General features: G+C 35.9%; 1 protein-coding gene across 6 annotated transcripts in view; it reads right to left on the bottom strand.

Annotated features, from left to right (window-relative positions):
- LOC106073239 (multiple C2 and transmembrane domain-containing protein 1-like) overlaps nt 1-18,769 on the bottom strand; it is a 163,277-nt gene that overhangs the window by 120,517 nt on the left and 23,991 nt on the right. The window contains exon 2 of one of the 6 annotated variants that reach the window (XM_056026675.1): nt 17,774-17,969. The exons of 3 other annotated variants lie outside the window; for them this stretch is intronic. In XM_056026675.1, the coding sequence (XP_055882650.1) occupies nt 17,774-17,807 (34 nt within the window). In that variant the 5' untranslated portion in view covers nt 17,808-17,969. Of the gene's footprint in view, nt 1-2,577; nt 3,100-17,773; nt 18,082-18,769 lie in introns of those variants that run through there. 2 more of the 6 variants (XM_056026665.1, XM_056026647.1) reach the window with 2 other exon arrangements.

Below are 18,769 nucleotides of genomic sequence, written 5' to 3' on the forward strand. Positions count from 1 at the left end.
CATAAAGTTAAAAACTAATTTCACTATCCTTTCGTTAATTAGCCAAGGTCATCATTGTGAGAATCTGTTTGTATTTTAGAAAATAAAATCATCCTGCCTAATTGAATCACCAGGTCATACTAAAAAAGAGTAAAGCAAAATCAATTATATTGCTGACAAAAAATCCCAAGCGAGAAAGATCGCAGTTAATCTGATTTCGTATTGACCTTTTAAAATAAACCTATATTTCGTAACAATAAAATAAATGCCTATGATTTGTGTGTATGTGTGTGTGTATGTATTCATTTAAGGTTATCTACATTCTTCTAAAGTGGCAATGTGACATTAAGTAAGTCAAAACATCTTTAGGAAAGAAATTGACATATTATCTTGATACCTAGTCAAGTGCAATACAAAGTCAACATTAAATGACACCCTTGTATTCAAAGATATAATTTTCTTTAAATACTTATTATTAATATACCTTTTTTTTTAATTTTTGATCTTTTTAGCGAGAGGGACAGGTCAGAGATACTAACAATCTAGATCTAGTATTGATTAAAACAGGATGAAATGTTTGCCTCACATTGCACTTAAACTGGTCCAAAAAAAAAAAAGCAATGAAAGTCAGTTGACTGTGTAGGTCAACCTATTTTTTGTTTCTTTCGGCCTTGAGATATGTACTCAAATACCTTCTTGAATGTAAACATAAGCTGTATTTGTGATATGATGAGTAGCTTAAAATCTGTCTCACGAAACGTCAAACAGGCCTGAGATTACATCAACATACAGGACAAAAGTAATCGATTTTAAAGGCATCTCAGGGTTTGGTCAACGCCTTAACTTCTTAGTTACACTAAATATCATAAAAAGAACTCTGACTGTAATTTTGAGCGTATACACTACAGACTAGTACAGCACGTTTACAAACGTTTAAATAGGGCTTAAAACAATACATGTTTGGAACATATTTTCTATTGATTTTGCAACGTAAAAATGTTTGTCAAGTTTCATTCAAAAAATGTCAGAAAACAATACTAAGTAGTACTAAGTAGCATAGTTCAAATTAATTCCATGAATGTGTTATTTTATTTAATTTTTGTTTTCTGAAAGCCTATAGTATTGTGGTACATGATATTCAGATGCCCTTTATGGCTCAAAGAAATGTCCGAGAATAGTGGTCTAAATTACATTATATATAGTGGTCTAAATTACATTATATATAGTGGTCTAAATTACATTATATATAGTGGTCTAAATTACATTATATATGTCACGTCCCTAGTGACACCTCATAGTTTACAAAATGAGGACATTGTACCTATCTCAAATCAGGTCAGCGTACCCACGCTTAAATGCCAGAAAAACGCCAATTTAATTCAAGACAGCAGGGAAACAAAATTAACATAACTTAAATTACAAAAACAGTTCCTAGTGACACCTCGTTGTTCACAGAATGAGGATATTGTACCTATCTCAAATCGGGTCAGCGCGCTCGCGCTTTAATGCCAGAAGGACGCCGATTAAAACTTGATTCAAGGCTACAGCAGGGAGACATAATTGGCGTAGGTTAAATTACAGAAACTATTTAGGGGAAAATTAAATGTAAACGGGTCAAGGAGTCAAGGATGGGTATTGAGATGTCACGGTTCTTTATTCTAAAGAAAGATATAAAAGGCGGAGTGTTAGCTTGAGACGGGAGAGAGAGAGCTAGAAAGTTAGACTTAGAAGTCGTTAGTTTTTTTAAGTAAATATTTACTCATTGATCATTTTCACTGAATCCTGTATCAGTTATATATATATATCTTTGTACATACATTTATTGTTTCAAGTTCAAGTTTTAAATAATTAAAACTAAAAAAAAACATATCAGCACTTTGTTACTTCATTGATTATTAAAGTGTTTGAACTATAATCAAGGCACCTCCGAACCCACATATATCAGAAGTTTATAGCATCAAGATCTTCAAGTCAAATAAACGTAATAAACACGTGACAATATATAGTGGACTAAATTACATTACATATAGTGGTCTAAATTACAAGGAAAACATTTGATGCCAATTTTTTTTCTAATTTGAAAACATGTAACATAAAATTACTTGCCTAAAATGTACACATCAGAACCAACTGTACCACGCGTTCTGACAAAACAATGACCCCGAGATGAAATATCTTTGTTATCCACCCTTAGGTCCTGTAGGAGGTGTGAGTTTAAATCTCTAATGAACATAAGCGACCAAAATATCACGTGGTTAAGCGTAAGTTATACTTTTTTAAAAGGAACATATGAAATTTATGAGATAAAAAGATAAAATATCTTAGGTCTTCTTCTTCAAGCCTGCTAAACGCTGCTGTGAGCTCCTTTACAGTCTGTGACAAGATCTTAGGTCTTTAAACAAGGTGTATAAAAGAACAGTAACCATACGAGAAGTATAGCCAAAATAAAAACAACAACAACAACAAAGCCACAAACGTTGGATATAAAACAGTGTAGAGAGGAACGACCCAAGGGAACAGACCGTCTGATGGTTCCTTACAAGTTACAAATTATTATTATCATCTTCCTAAAAAAAAAATTGTGAAACCCCAACTTACGTATGACATGATCTGGTGGTTGAGTTTCTCGAAACTCGGAGTTAGCATGTTTTCTATCATCAGATTTCATCTTGGAACCTTGATACCAAAATTTCAATTCAGTGTCTAGAAAATCCCGAATAATGTGTACACAACCTTCATCATCATCTTGTAGTGAAACGTCGAAAAGTCGATGATCAAAGTATTAACACATCTTGAAGTCTAAGATTTAATCCAAGTTTCTTAAAGCACTGCAAGAGACAATAGCCACAAGAAAAATCCTTAAATGACGAAACGGGAAACGAAAGCAAGCGGCCAATGAAAGCTAAAATGTGTTTTTCAAAACTTAGCTACATTTATTTTGACCCTTCAGTTGGCCCATGAATTCGCTTATTAGATCTATACGTCTATCAATAAAATTCAGCAGTGAGCAATAAAGGAGTAAACAGTACTGCGAGTTTAAGATCAACAGTACAAAAAAAGAAATCATATACTGTAAAAATCTAAAATTTGTTGTCAAATTAAAAGAATAAAAAAAAAAGCTAAGGCTGCTCGAGACGCCAAAAAAAGAAAAGATACAAACTGCTGAGAAAATAGGATCGCGTGTTGCTGCCCACCAATAAACTCTTCACCAGGATAGGAATAAATTCATTCTAGAAAGCTCTGTTACCAGCAGTAAGAAAAAAAAAACAATAAGAAGATAACAGTAATAAAATGGGGGAGGGCAACTGACACACTAAGAGAATGGAGCTTCACGTAAAGGGGGGGGGGAGGCTAGAGCAATCAGAGACACATCTGCTGCAAGCCATCGCGTTATTACACGAGTTTAGCTAAGCATGGATTTTCTTGAAAGCTATTGAAACACTCGCACGCGTTCATATGCCCACATATGTCCATACCACTCTTCGCACAGCCACACAGCCAACATCTGCTGAGTTTTGATATTTAGTTCTTTGAAAAACTGCAAAGCCTACTCCCTCCATTCCCTTCCCCTCGTCAATTGGTTCACAGTGTTTACTCAAGGTCCTAGAGTTTCCAAGCCTAATAACACTGGTCAAACAAAATCCATGGAAATAATCCAAGTTCCCCCACAACAAATAGACAACAAATGTTATAATGTTAGACCTGACTTTTCAAAATACAGATTTGGATTTGGACTGCTCGAATCTAGTTATAATGTATAATTGTGTAGATTCTGCACATATCTGCTAGTTATAAGGTATATATTGTGCACATATCTGTTAGTTATAAGGTATATATCCTGCATATATCTGTGTTACGTATACATGCATTTATTTTAAATAAATGTAGCCCATATAAATAAAATGAAAAAAACAAAAACAAACAAGGTTACAAAGACAGTTTGTGTGGAAACACAAACTCAAAATCGGCCCCCGAAGTGGTCCACCCTGGCACTTAAAAAGGTAGGTTTCAATATTATCAGAATAAAATTCTATCAAAGACAAATGGCAGAAAATAAGGAGAAAAAAGGTTAACAGATCTCGTGTGGTGCCCCAGCGGTCCAGCAGACCAAAGGATAGGTGAAAGTGAATGTGAAGTTAGATGTGAACCTGGCCTAACTGATGTCTTATAATGAATATGTAATTGATCTAATTGTTTTGTAAAGGGACAATCTTTTATTCCTCAAGAATAAAACATTTCCGTTAAAAAAAATAAGAAAAAAAAAAGTTTTTTCTTTGGCTAGGTGTTCTATGATGGCCACAGCACTGCATTCACGTGATAAAATGAAAAACTAGTTATTAATTGTTGTTTTAACATTTTTGTGTGTGTAAATATGGTACTTGGTATAACAGAACTTACAGAACTTTACAATACAAATATTAAAATAATTGACAAAAAAACTACTGCCATTTGCATAAATGTGTTAAAAATACGGTAAATAGTCTCTTCCCTAATAAAGAGCTTCAAGTGCTTGTTACTATTAATAGTGAATAGTCGTAAAAGTGGTATATTTTTATGAAAAAACTGTAAAATATTGTGATGTCAGATCTTTTCTAGTTTACGAGATCTAAACGGGACGGACGGACAGACGAACAGACAGGCCACACAAAACTAATAACGTCTTTTCCCCTTTCGGGGGCCGCTAAAAACGAATGTCTAAAGTATATATATTTGTAATAATAATTTAATCTTGGCCACCTTGTAGTCGATTCTTGCTTTCACAGGAAGCCAATGGAGTGCAAGAGAGTAGTAGCAGAATCTCGTCTTGTTTTTCTTAGGTCTAATCGTGCAGCTTGGCGATTTTGTCATCGGGTACCACCTGCTAGCACGGCGTTGCAGTAGTCAAGAGGGAAGAGTATGAATGCCACAGCTAGCTTTTTTGTTGACTCAGTTGTCAAATAAAGTCAGATCTGGCTTAATCTGTGCAGCTGCAGGTAGAGACACTTGCAGAGCTGAAATAGGTTTGGGTCGAAAGACGAGCTGAGTCAAAGAAAACTCCAAGATTGCGAACCACCTAGACAAAAGAAACCCGGCAGCCTGTAATATCTCTTGTTGACATGTTTCGTAGACATCTTGACAATGTTAGTATCAGAAACTTTCTCTGAGTTCTAAGTTGTTAATGCAGCAGTCAGTATGTACAATGTTATGAAGAAAATGCAATGTAAAGTGGCTACCTAGAAAATAAAAAGCGCCACAAAAGAACTATAATATTTTTACCCATGTGATTTTAGAAAAATACGTATAAAAGCATTTCAAATTACAGTTAGATGAATAGTTGGAATGTTTGCCTGAGCATACGAAACTCCTCAAATAATGCATGGTTAGTACTTCAATAATTAACTTACGAATTTTAAAGCGGTCCTGAGCAATTATAAAACTTGAGAGGCATGTCATTCATCAAATTCTTCAAATTTATGAGTCAGAAGTTAAGTGTATTAAAGCAATAAATTATAATAAAAAACTAATCTTTGAAGTCACTGAATGGTGAGAGAGACTCTTTGAGGCGGACAAAGTAACATTTGTTCAAGTTTCTTTTTGTTTCATTTAAAACTTTTGTTAGCGGAAGTGAAAAAGAAAAGTATCAGAAGTGAATAGAGTGTATGTTGGGAAAGACGAAGAAAAAATGACTAAATCTTTGATGACCTTTTTTTGTCTTTCTATTTATTCGCGGCTTTATTGGCTTAAAGAAATGGTGTTAAGAGGGGATTAGAAAAACATTTTGAAAGACCTAAATCAAATCTAAATACACTCACAAGCACACAAACGGTTTATACTGAACCATTCTGGCAGACAAGGTGTTCCTAATCCTGTGGTTATGTGTAGAGTATGCTGTGTTTTAAACCATAGATCTTGGTTGTTGTTTTTTCCCAATCCTTTCACCCCTCTCATATTATTATTTTTATTATTATTGTTAGAAATGAATGGGTAGTCATTCTCTGGCGCTGACAGGGTCGAGTCTCATTAAAGGGAAACAAAATTCATCGTAGTCCCTTTATCAGTTTCCACCGAGGAATTTTCTGGTGATGTGGCAGGTCTGCAGCATTACCGCCCTCTGACAGGCAACGAAGATGTTCCTAGGAATGTTAAGGACCTTGAAGGTGTCTGTGAGGTCAGTTGTTATTATCCCCTCGGTTGACATAACAACGGGGTATATTGTTATTTTGGACAATTTCCATAGACAATTAATCTCCAAGCCTAGGTTCCCATATTTTCTTTGTTTTTCTATATCAGTTTTTCCTTAATTATGAGACAGTGGTACGGCGATGTCGATATTATTATTATTATTACCACCATGGGCGTAGCCAGGATTTTTTTTCGGGGAGGGTTTTATCCCCCCCCCCCACATACCCCACCCCTCGGAAAAAAATTATATATATATATATATATATATATATATGTGTGTGTGTACATAATTAATCTTTATTACATTCTGACCTTTTCGGAAGACGTTTATTGTTTATTGTAGACTCCCCGCCCTTGCTAGCAAGGGGGTCTGGGGAAGTTCGCAGCGCTCCCCCAGCGCGGGGCGAAGCCCCGCCGCCGAGCACTATTTCTGGTATTGAAAGCCAACAAAATGCATATTCTGAGGTATCTACAGTGCATTATCTTGCTATTAAAAAGTTTTATTTCAAAAACCTAATGTGCTATTCTTACTGACTTAGACCCTCTCGCGCCGTTGGGCGCATTTTCCGGCAAGCTGTTTCCGCAACTCTTATTTTGCGTAATTCATTTTGTCGGAAAACATGTCCCGCAAAACCTCATGCGACGCTCTGTCACAACCTTACTAAGGATTCGACTCCCAGTTCGGCATATGATTTCTTTGATTTAGACCCGATCTCTATGACTGACTCCTAAAATCTGTCGCAGCCATCTTTGTTGAGACACATTTAATGATTTTTAATTTCGGCAGAAGACTATTCACACTTAATTAATGGAGCCCAAGCCACTGGTAGAAATGTGTAACCTTTCTTGACTACGCTCTTGGAATTAAATGCCTGTATTTAGATTTTATATCGAAAAGGAAAGTTTTTTCGTCAAATCATCTGTTGAGGGGTTTTAAACTAAAAAATCTCTGGGTTTTTTTTGTTTTGTTTTTAATTCAAAACCCCATTTAGCTACGATCATAGAATTTGATGGCTGTAGTTTGCTTTAAAATAATATTGAAGAGAGAGGTTTTCAACTCTAAACGCTCTGTAGGGGAATTTTAAACTCAAAACCATCTGGAGGGGTTTTAAACTTTAAAGAAAAAGCCATCTGGAGGAGGGGGATTTAAACTCAAAACCCCTTTGGCTACGCTCATAGATTTTATAGTGTGTAATTTGCTTTTTTTTTTATATCGAAGAGGTACTTTTTAGCTTCAAACCCCAACTGGAAGGGGGAGTGGGGTTAAACTCAAAACCCCTTTGGCTACGCTCATAGATTTTATAGTGTGTAATTTGTTTTTTTTTATATTGAAGAGGAACTTTTTAGCTTCAAACCCCAACTGGAAGGGGGAGGGGGGTTAAACTCAAACCCCCTTTGGCTACGTTCATAGAATTTTTAGTGTGTAATTTGCTTTTTTTATATTGAAGATGGGGTTATCGTAAATTTTGGATGGGTTTTTTAAATCAAAATCTTCCTCAACTGTGCTGTTGGAATTTCGGGATTGTTGTTTGCATTTTTGTGTTTTGTTTTATAGAAGAGGGGGATTTAACTGCAAAAACCTCTGGTAGGGGGTTTAAAATTCAAAACCCCCTGTAGGGGGTTTTAAACTCAAAGCCCCCTGGTAGAGGGATTTGTATCTCAAAACCCCCTGATAGTGGTTTTTAAAATCTCAAAACCCCCTGGTAGGGGGATTTAAACTCAAAACCCCCTGGTAGAGGGTTTTTAACTCAAAACTGCCTCGGCTGTGCTGTGGTAAGTGATGATTTAGTATTTAAATCTCACCTAAAATAAACAAAATGAAAGCAAAAATCAGTCACTTAATTCCGTCCCCCCCCCCCTGCGGGAGGGGGATTTCATTTCAGGGGGGGGTTGAACCCCAAGAACCCCCCCCCTGGCTACGCCCATGATTACCACTATTATTGCCACTAAAACAACAATATTTGGAATAATTACTATAAATTTATATCCATAATTAGTCTAAAAGTTACATATTCTTTGCGTTACGAATTGGGGTCAGACGTGAATTCAAGGGAAATCATTTTGTTACTCTGTTAAGTAACTCTGAAACTGATTTCTAACTGAAATGTTTTTTGGATATATGTACGATAAATAAATATGTATTTTTTAACTTGATATGCTAGCATTAAATGTATTGAGTCAGACATTTTGGGTGCTAAATGTATTGAGCCAAACATTGGGTGCTAAACCTATTGAGCCAGACATTTTGGGTGCTAAATATATTGAGCCAGACATTTTGGATGCTTAACGTATTGAGCCAGACATTTTGGATGCTAAACGTATTGAGCCAGACATTTTGGATGCTAAATGTATTGAGGCAGACATTTTGGGTGCTAAATGTATTGAGTCAGACATTTTGGGTGCTAAATGTATTGAGCCAAACATCGGGTGCTAAACCTATTAAGCCAGACATTTTGGGTGCTAAATATATTGAGCCAGACATTTTGGGTACTTAATGTATTGAGCCAGACATTTCGGGTGCTAAATGTATTGAGCCAGACATTTTGGGTGCTAAACGTATTGAGCCAGACATTTTGGGTGCTAAACGTATTGAGCCAGACATTTCGGGTGCTAAATGTATTGAGCCAGACATTTTGGGTGCTAAATGTATTGAACCAGACATTGTGGGTGCTAAATGTATTGAGTCAGACATTTTGGGTGCTAAATGTATTGAGCCAAACATTGGGTGCTAAACCTATTAAGCCAGACATTTTGGGTGCTAAATATATTGAGCCAGACATTTTGGGTACTTAATGTATTGAGCCAGACATTTCGGGTGCTAAATGTATTGAGCCAGACATTTTGGGTGCTAAACGTATTGAGCCAGACATTTTGGGTGCTAAACGTATTGAGCCAGACATTTCGGGTGCTAAATGTATTGAGCCAGACATTTCGGGTGCTAAATGTATTGAGCCAGACATTTTGGGTGCTAAACGTATTGAGCCAGACATTTTGGGTGCTAAACGTATTGAGCCAGACATTTCGGGTGCTAAATGTATTGAGCCAGACATTTTGGGTGCTAAACGTATTGAACCAGACATTTTGGGTGCTAAATGTATTGAACCAGACATTTTGGGTGCTAAACGTATTGAACCAGACATTTTGGGTGCTAAATGTATTGAACCAGACATTTTGGGTGCTAAACGTATTGAACCAGACATTTTGGGTGCTAAACGTATTGAACCAGACATTTTGGGTGCTAAATGTATTGAACCAGACATTTTGGGTGCTAAACGTATTGAACCAGACATTTTGGGTGCTAAATGTATTGAACCAGACATTTAGGGTGCTAAATGTATTGAACCAGACATTTTGGGTGCTAAATGTATTGAACCAGACATTTTGGGTGCTAAATGACGACATGAATGTACGCCACCACTTTTTCCCAAAGGCGCAATTAACGTTTGAATCGATGTCCAAAAGTTCGCAGAGCATCCACCGACAAGGAAACGATAAATTTCCGATTCAAACCCTTTCCCTCTCCTTTCTCAATCATTTATAGCTTCATTTACTAAGTGCATCGCTCGTGTTTGACATTTCCAATATATTTGAATATTACAGGAATCCCCAGTTGGGCACAATCCTAAATATTGTATACCCTGTATACACCATCCAAAAAAAAAAAAAAAAAAGAGACAACTCTTTCTATGCCAACTCTAAAAGGGAAATAACTCAATAAAAATGGACGGGAACCACTGCAGTAGGAGATTCAACACCAGACATCGATTAGTGTGATCAGTTGGCGAGTCCTTTTATCAGGGACAGATGGAGGACTCAAAGGCTCATTGCATAATGGTCATTGATTCTATACATTATACTCACTGCACGTGTGACAAAATGTAGAGTATTTTACACAGGACTGGACTCGACGAAAAAAAAAAGAATTAACAGGTTCAACGCACAGATACGTTTTTTTTATAGCATAGACTTGATGCGGTGTTGAAAATGTGGATGGTGTAGCATAGACTTGATGCGGTCTCCAAAATGTGGATGGTGTAGCATAGACTTCATGCGGTGTCCAAAATGTGGATGTTGTAGCATAGACTTGATGGCGTGTCCAAAATGTGGATGGCGTAGCATAGACTTGATGACGTGTCCAAAATGTGGATGGCGTAGCATAGACTTGATGACGTGTCCAAAATGTGGATGGTTTAGCACAGACTTCATGCCGTCTCCAAAATGTTGATGGTGTAGCATAGACTTGATGCGGTCTCCAAAATGTGGATGGTGTAGCATAGACTTCATGCCGTCTCCAAAATGTTGATGGTGTAGCATAGACTTGATGCGGTCTCCAAAATGTGGATGGTGTAGCACAGACTTCATGCGGTGTCCAAAATGTGGATGGTGTAGCATAGACTTGATGCGGTCTCCAAAATGTGGATGGCGTAGCATAGACTTGATGACGTGTCCAAAATGTGGATGGCGTAGCACAGACTTGATGCGGTGTCCAAAATGTGGATGGCGTAGCATAGACTTGATGACGTGTCCAAAATGTGGATGGCGTAGCATAGACTTGATGCGGTCTCCAAAATGTGGATGGCGTAGCATAGACTTGATGACGTGTCCAAAATGTGGATGGCGTAGCACAGACTTGATGCGGTGTCCAAAATGTGGATGGCGTAGCATAGACTTGATGACGTGTCCAAAATGTGGATGGCGTAGCATAGACTTGATGCGGTCTCCAAAATGTGGATGGCGTAGCATAGACTTGATGACGTGTCCAAAATGTGGATGGCGTAGCATAGACTTGATGCGGTCTCCAAAATGTGGATGGCGTAGCATAGACTTGATGACGTGTCCAAAATGTGAATGGCGTAGCATAGAATTCATGCCGTCTCCAAAATGTTGATGGTTTAGCACAGACTTGATGCGGTCTCCAAAATGTGGATGGTGTAGCACAGACTTCATGCGGTGTCCAAAATGTGGATGGTGTAGCATAGACTTGATGCGGTCTCCAAAATGTGGATGGTTTAGCACAGACCTGATGCGGTCTCCAAAATGTGGATGGTTTAGCACAGACTTGATGCGGTCTCCAAAATGTGGATGGTGTAGCACAGACTTGATGCGGTCTCCAAAATATGGATGGTGTAGCACAGACTTCATGCGGTCTCCAAAATATGGATGGTTTAGCACAGACTTGATGCGGTCTCCAAAATGTGGATGGTGTAGCACAGACTTCATGCGGTCTCCAAAATGTGGATGGTTTAGCACAGACTTCATGCGGTGTCCAAAATGTGGATGGTGTAGCATAGACTTGATGCGGTCTCCAAAATGTGGATGGTTTAGCACAGACCTGATGCGGTCTCCAAAATGTGGATGGTTTAGCACAGACTTGATGCGGTCTCCAAAATGTGGATGGTGTAGCACAGACTTGATGCGGTCTCCAAAATATGGATGGTGTAGCACAGACTTCATGCGGTCTCCAAAATATGGATGGTTTAGCACAGACTTGATGCGGTCTCCAAAATGTGGATGGTGTAGCACAGACTTCATGCGGTCTCCAAAATGTGGATGGTTTAGCACAGACTTCATGCGGTGTTCAAAATGTGGATGGTGTAGCATAGACTTCATGCGTTGTCCAAAATGTGGATGGTTTAGCATAGACTTGATGCGGTGTCAAAAATGTGGATAGTTTAGCATAGACTTGATGCGGTGTCAAAAATGTGGATAGTTTAGCATAGACTTGATGCGGTGTCAAAAATGTGGATAGTTTAGCATATACTTGATGCGGTGTCCAAAATGTGGATAGTTTAGCATAGACTTCATGCGTTGTCCAAAATGTGGATGGTTTAGCATAGACTTGATGCGGTGTCAAAAATGTGGATAGTTTAGCATAGACTTGATGCGGTGTCCAAAATGTGGATAGTTTAGCATAACTTGATGCGGTGTCAAAAATGTGGATAGTTTAGCATAGACTTGATGCGGTGTCAAAAATGTGGATAGTTTAGCATAGACTTGATGCGGTGTCCAAAATGTGGATAGTTTAGCATAGACTTGATGCGGTGTCAAAAATGTGGATAGTTTAGCATAGACTTGATGCGTTGTCCAAAATGTGGATGGGTGAGGAGAGCGAGGGACAGATTAAGACGTGCAAACTTTACAACAGCTCCTGGCCACCAATCCCCAGGAGTCGCCATATCAATAATATGACACTGTATAGCTACTGTGAGTTTCAGAGTTGAGTTGGATTTACCATATGTAGGCCTAAGATTTGCCTCGAAAGCCTTGGAACTCTAGGCCCACGGAAGCTAGCTTGCCTCAATAAGCATATCTGAACAATTATTCTGTCTGGGAAAGATCTAATTTATTACATCCCTATTATGGATGGATAGTATTTCCAGACATTCGGGGAAACTGATCCATATTCCTTCACTATACCACATCTGTTGTGCAGGTGTCCGCCATAAAGATGTCCCCTTGAGTAACGGTGTGTGGATGTTTGTTGGGACTCTATTCCACCATTCATAACAAACATAAATGATATACATTATAGAAAATGTTAAGTTCATTCCTCTTAAATCTTGTGTAGTAACAAATTGTAACGTCGAGCTTCAGGAAATTTAGAATGAAAAATTTCCTCTATATTTAAAATATTTAAAACACGTCAGAACAGTCATAAAAGTACACTATGTTTTGTTATAAAATGACAATATGCTCAGTCATAAAATGACAATAAGCTCAGTCATAAAATGACAATATGCTCAGTCATAAAATGACAATATGCTCAGTCATAAAAGTACACTATGTTTTGAACAGATAAACAAGTAATGTATTCAAAATTTATTTGAACGTCGAGACTCTAAAAGCAGCGGTCACAATAAATGCTAATCCTTACTTACACCTAGACCTAGACCAGACTATTTCATGACAGTGAATGGAGAGAAACAAAATGCCTGTTAGCAGCAGCAGCAGCACTACATTTAGACGTGGAAACATTTGCCTGAACCTCAACAAATCACAGATACAACAACGATTACACCTCGATTGATTTCGGAACGCTTCAAAATAAACTTCGATCTCACGAGTCTGAAGAGAATGACCAGTATCTGCAGACGTTCACGGTAAATCAAAAATATTAACTTGTATATATTCGGAAACACACAAAACAAATATTAGAAATGTACGGAAAAGGTTTTAATAAAAAAAATATATACTTAAAAAAAAATTAAACAAGATTACAAAGAGAGTTTGTGTTACACAAACTCAGAGGCGGCCCCCGTCGAAGTGGGATCCCTGTCGGATCTGCATATTCGCAAATAATATTCAAGAGGTGATTTAATTTTGATGGTCAAAAGTAATAATGTTTCAAAGATTCATTTGCCGTAAATTTAAATTTAAATTAAATAAAAAATAGTAGATTAGTTTTAGTATATTAAAACATTACAATATTGATCAAAACGTTTGGAAATGAAAATCTACACTTTTTTTTTTACACTTTAAGTTTAGAAATTGAAATTCTACATCTTAATCTAGTCTATTTTAGTCTAAACTAGATCTAGAAATTCTAGATCTAGAATCTAGAATAATTTTAATTAGAATATAAATCCAGATCTAGATATACTGTAATAAAAATCTAGATCTAGTTTAAAAAATCTAGATTAGATCTAAATCAAGATATCATTCCTTTTTTAAACGCGAGTCACATAACGAGGCTTAATAAACATTACTATACCGAGTTCTTTTTTCATTTCATTTGAAGAATTAATTCCATATAACGTCAGAGGGGAAAAAAAACACTACGTCACACGGCCTAGCTAGACTAAAAATCGCCTTCATCATTACGAGCCATTTATCGAGTGATCATAGACTTTGGTGCAACGAGTGCGTTCTTTAAGCATTTCATTTAAAGAATTCATTCCATATGACGTCAAAGGAAAAAAAAACACTACGTCACACGGCCTAGCTAGACTAAAATCGCCTTCATCATTACGAGCCATTTATCGAGTGTTCATAGACATTGGTGCACCGAGTGCGTTCTTTTAGCATTTCTTTTAAAGAATTCATTCCATATGACGTCAAAAGAAAAAAAAACACTACGTCACACGGCCTAGCTAGACTAAAAATCGCCTTTATCATTACGAGCCATTTATCGAGTGTTCATAGACATTGGTGGACCGAGTGCGTTCTTTTAACATTACATTTAAAGAGTCCATTCATATGACGTCAAAGAAAAAAAATTCCATTACCTCACAATAGGCTAGTACCGGTACCATAAAAAAATGTCTTTATTTACACGAGATATTTAACGAGGGTTCATAGACATTGGTGCACTGAGTTCTAATAGAATTTATTTAAAAAGGATCAAAGCCGCATTGTTTTTGCTTTTTGTCTGTCAGTCGGTCTGTCCGTCATCTTGATATAAAAAAAAACAACAACTAAAAGTTATTAAAAATAGATTAACCTTTATTTTACGTTTCAAAACATCGCAATAATTTTTAGGTATGAACACAATTGAAAAGTTTATATAATAGATTGTTCCTGATGTTTGTATAAATAGTAAAAGAAAAAGAGAATTTCAGTTAAATGTAATACCGTTAATTAAATTTTTTGGATGGTCTCCTATAAAAATTAGATGTACTACAGCCATGTGGAGAGATTTTCATACCTTACTTTGGTGTTTGGATTCTGTTTTCCTTAAAAATCGGAACATAATATTAACGATAATTAGATTTTATAATGTTTTAGGTAGAAAGTTAAATGTACTGTAAGAGAGTAGTGAGTTAAAATATTTTTCATAAAAATCCGTAAAAACATTATTTCGTAAATGAGAAGATTATTTGTTAATTAATTAGAAGAGGGAGTTCAAACAATTATTTGGCGTTAGTAGATTTTTAAATAAATTCGGAAATTTCTGGCGACGATTTGTAAGAAACAAAATCCGGAACTTTCTTTATCGATTACAAAACTTCTATGTTATGTTTTAGCAAGAAAATAAAATGTCTAAAAAGTAATTTTCAGTAATCAATTCTAGTAAATTACTTTTTTTTAAAGCCCAGAACAACCTATTGTCGATATTTTTAAAATTTGTTTAAAGATGAAAATACGGAACAATTTGATATTGATAACCAACTTATAGTTACGCATTGTCAAATAATATAAGTGTAATGTTAGTAAATTATGCGATTTTAAGCCGTCATTAGGCATAATTCATGCTTTATAAAACAATATCCGGAACATTTTTACACTTAATGAAATATAAGTCAGTATAGAGATTTTGATTTAGCATTAATATGCTATTTACATAAAAAAACGGAACAACATATTATTGATAATGTGTTTTTGCAACGTTTAAGCATGGAAATTGAATGTAATATAAGTTAGAAGAGCAAACAAACATTTGTTGGGGTGGATTAGTATTGCACACACAAAAAAATCCGGAACAATTAATTTTTAGATACTTAAAACTATTGAGATGTTACGGGAGGAACATTAAAGTGTAAACAGATTTTCAATAGCTTTTAGAGTTCTAGTTTTTTTAATCTAATCGTGACGGACAGACCGACCAATAGACAAAACGCACAAAAATAATCTTCTTTTATTTGGATGGGGGCACTAAACAAAAAATAAATAAAATCTGATTTTTTAAAAAAGTTTAAGGAATTGGTTTAGCACCTGATCATGTAGCGACGTTACGCTACTGCACGAAAATCGCTGCATAAAAAAGTCCATTAAAAAAATGTGCGTGATATTTACATACAAAATGCATTATTAGCCTTTATAAACAAACAGAAATGTTTTCTTTTAATTTTAGCAGCTAGTTGACCAGAAAAAACATCTTTAACTATTATTTATATTTGTTGTAAACATTTCGTGTACATTTTTAAAATATATTTGACTTAGTGATACTGAAAATACACAAGAATCGTCCATCTTTGTTAGAATATTGTGTAACATTGCCTCCCTTACATTTACGTAATTGTTTTAGAATTGGTGTATTTTTATGAAAAAATCGCTTGCATAATTAATTTTTTCAATTAAACGGTTTGCTTTTAGAAAACCAAAAGTAGCCGTTGCACCTAAACTTTTCAAGCCGCATTTAATGATGAAATAATATTTTTCATATCTCTTCTAGTTTTCGAGATCTGAGTGTGACAGACGGACAGACGGACATTTTGCACAAACCTAATAGCGGCTTTTTCCCCTTACGGGGGCCGCTAAAAATTAAGAGAAAATCATGGCATAAAGAAAATATTTTTGTATCGAGTTTAAAACAAATTTCAACTCAGTTTAAAAACATTCTTAATAGTCAGCAGCACTTTTATCATGTACTTGAGTATATAGATGTGTGTCAGAGTCTATGTTACTATGTGTTTTTTATATATATAATTAAGTGTTAATGAATTTGTCTTTTTCAAAACGTGAATTATGTGAAAGCAAAGACGTTAAGAAAAAAGTATTTTCAGATGTCATAAATGTGTGTGTTAGTGTGCATATGTGTGTGTTCTAAACACCTTTTTATCACTATATTTGCAATGTAGATGCAAAATTAAAAAAAAATTAATCTAAAAATACAAGACATTGAACGACATACATTCCAGCCCAAAACCTATTGATGTATCTAGTCCAGGTTGCCTCAGACACCACTACAAGAGACAGATCTGAGCAATGCATGCTGGACGTTATATCTGTTCAGTCTTTACAGTCCTGGACTCGTCCATCATGCTGACCTCATCGGGACATAGCGTTAACTGCATCGTAACTTCAGATTTGTTGCTGTTTCCGAAATGTGTTTTGTGTGTGTGTGTTTACACGAGAATAACCCATAATCGTCTTACGACTGAAGACCAATGTGTGTGTGTGTGTGTGTGTGATTCATATGCGTGTATAATGTGTCGCGGTTTTAGTTCATTTTAAATGAGTTTGTACTGTTAATTTAACCAACTAATAGCACCACGAGTCTCAATTTGAATATATTAGAATATTTATTTCCATGAAGAAATGAAAGCAAAATATTTCAACATTCCTGGATTGGGAAGAAAGGGGGGGGGTGTGCGTGGGTGTGTTAAATAACAGATTCTATATGTTTTATATAGTATGTGTTTGTTAAATAACAGATTCTTTATATTTTATATAGTGTGTGTTTGTGTCGAATGACAGATTCTATATGTTTTATATAGTGTGTGTTTGTGTCGAATGACAGATTCTATATGTTTTTTTATTTTTCTTTAACTGTTTTTTTGTCTACTTCAACACGTAAACATTCCATGTAAACATGGCACCTCTAAATGTCCTTAGCTATAACGTTTCTTGGTATACATTTTCTGAGGTCTCACATATTGCTATGAAAGGCACATTGCTGTGCTTCGCCTGATATGAGAAAAAATGATCACCATACTCAGCGTATATCACTTGTAACTCGAAAACAAAAACGTACAAAGGTCAATCCTAGTCAAAGTATGTATTAATTTGTTATTTAAATATAGCACTATGTGAGACCCAGCGAGTATTTTAGTTTGTGTTAATGAAGAAACATAAATAACTTCCAGTGATGTCATTGTCGAGTGTACGAAGACGGGACGACAACTCATTCAATAGTTGGCTAGACGAATCAAAGACAGAGACATGTATCTGTGTAGATAGTCAATGTTTTTACCTTTCAGTTTTCTTGGTCCTCTAGCTTTCCACATGTTTCTTGTGTATCCAAACTTAGTCTGGCCAGTTCAGTTCACTCCGCTACTCCATAGAACAAGACACAAACACCAACTGGACATTTACAACTAGGCTATAGCCAGTAGTCCCGTGCGTGTGTAGTGTATTAAACGTGATTGTCAAACGCGTGGACAATGTCCCTTTTGATAAGCACGGGAAAAAAACAACAATAAAACCACAAAACAAATGGCCAGTGCACTTCAGTAAGATATTATTTGTTTCAACATTGCCGATAACTAAAATAAGATATAATCTCCAGTAGCGCTATTATAACTCCCACTAAGCTATATCAAGCTGCTACTTAAATGTATACTGTAATTTATTATCCAAAGAGGGATAGGGTGGGTTTGTACTATAGTAGATGTATACAGTAAAAGAAGGGAAAATTAATAGAGTAAATGGAAACTAATCAAGAAGACCAAGATCTTATGTAGGATTACTTTCAGCTGTCGACATGACATCCATCATTGAACTGACACCATGTAACCTTAAAATTTCTGTAGGTTTATATATTTTTTTTTTTTTACAAACAAACTAGGAAACTGCTGTGTAAATATTATAATTTTGTTTTGGTCCATTATCCTTATAAATTACAAGAGTTCCTTCTAACAAGATTTACCTCCTACGCATATCGATCTAGTCATGCATGTTAATTAGAGACCTAAACTTTGCTTAATCATTGGTTTTCCTGGCTGATTCAGGCAACCCATGCTCTAATGGCACAATATGCAATCTTTTTTTTTTTTTGCCACTATGTCCTAACGTATGAAATAAGAAATGTGTCTTTATGTCTTTCTGAGTATTTTATTAGATTGTGTTTCTTTGTTTTTTGAAAGTTATAGTTCAGTGTTATATGTAGTGTTACTACTTTACTCTTTACCGTCGACCTGCGGGAGGTTTGGACTAGGAAGTAAACTATCCTCAACTCTGAAGGAACATC

The sequence above is a fragment of the Biomphalaria glabrata genome, chromosome 1 (assembly GCF_947242115.1).
Source record: "Biomphalaria glabrata chromosome 1, xgBioGlab47.1, whole genome shotgun sequence".
Classification (NCBI taxonomy): Eukaryota; Metazoa; Mollusca; class Gastropoda; family Planorbidae; genus Biomphalaria; species Biomphalaria glabrata.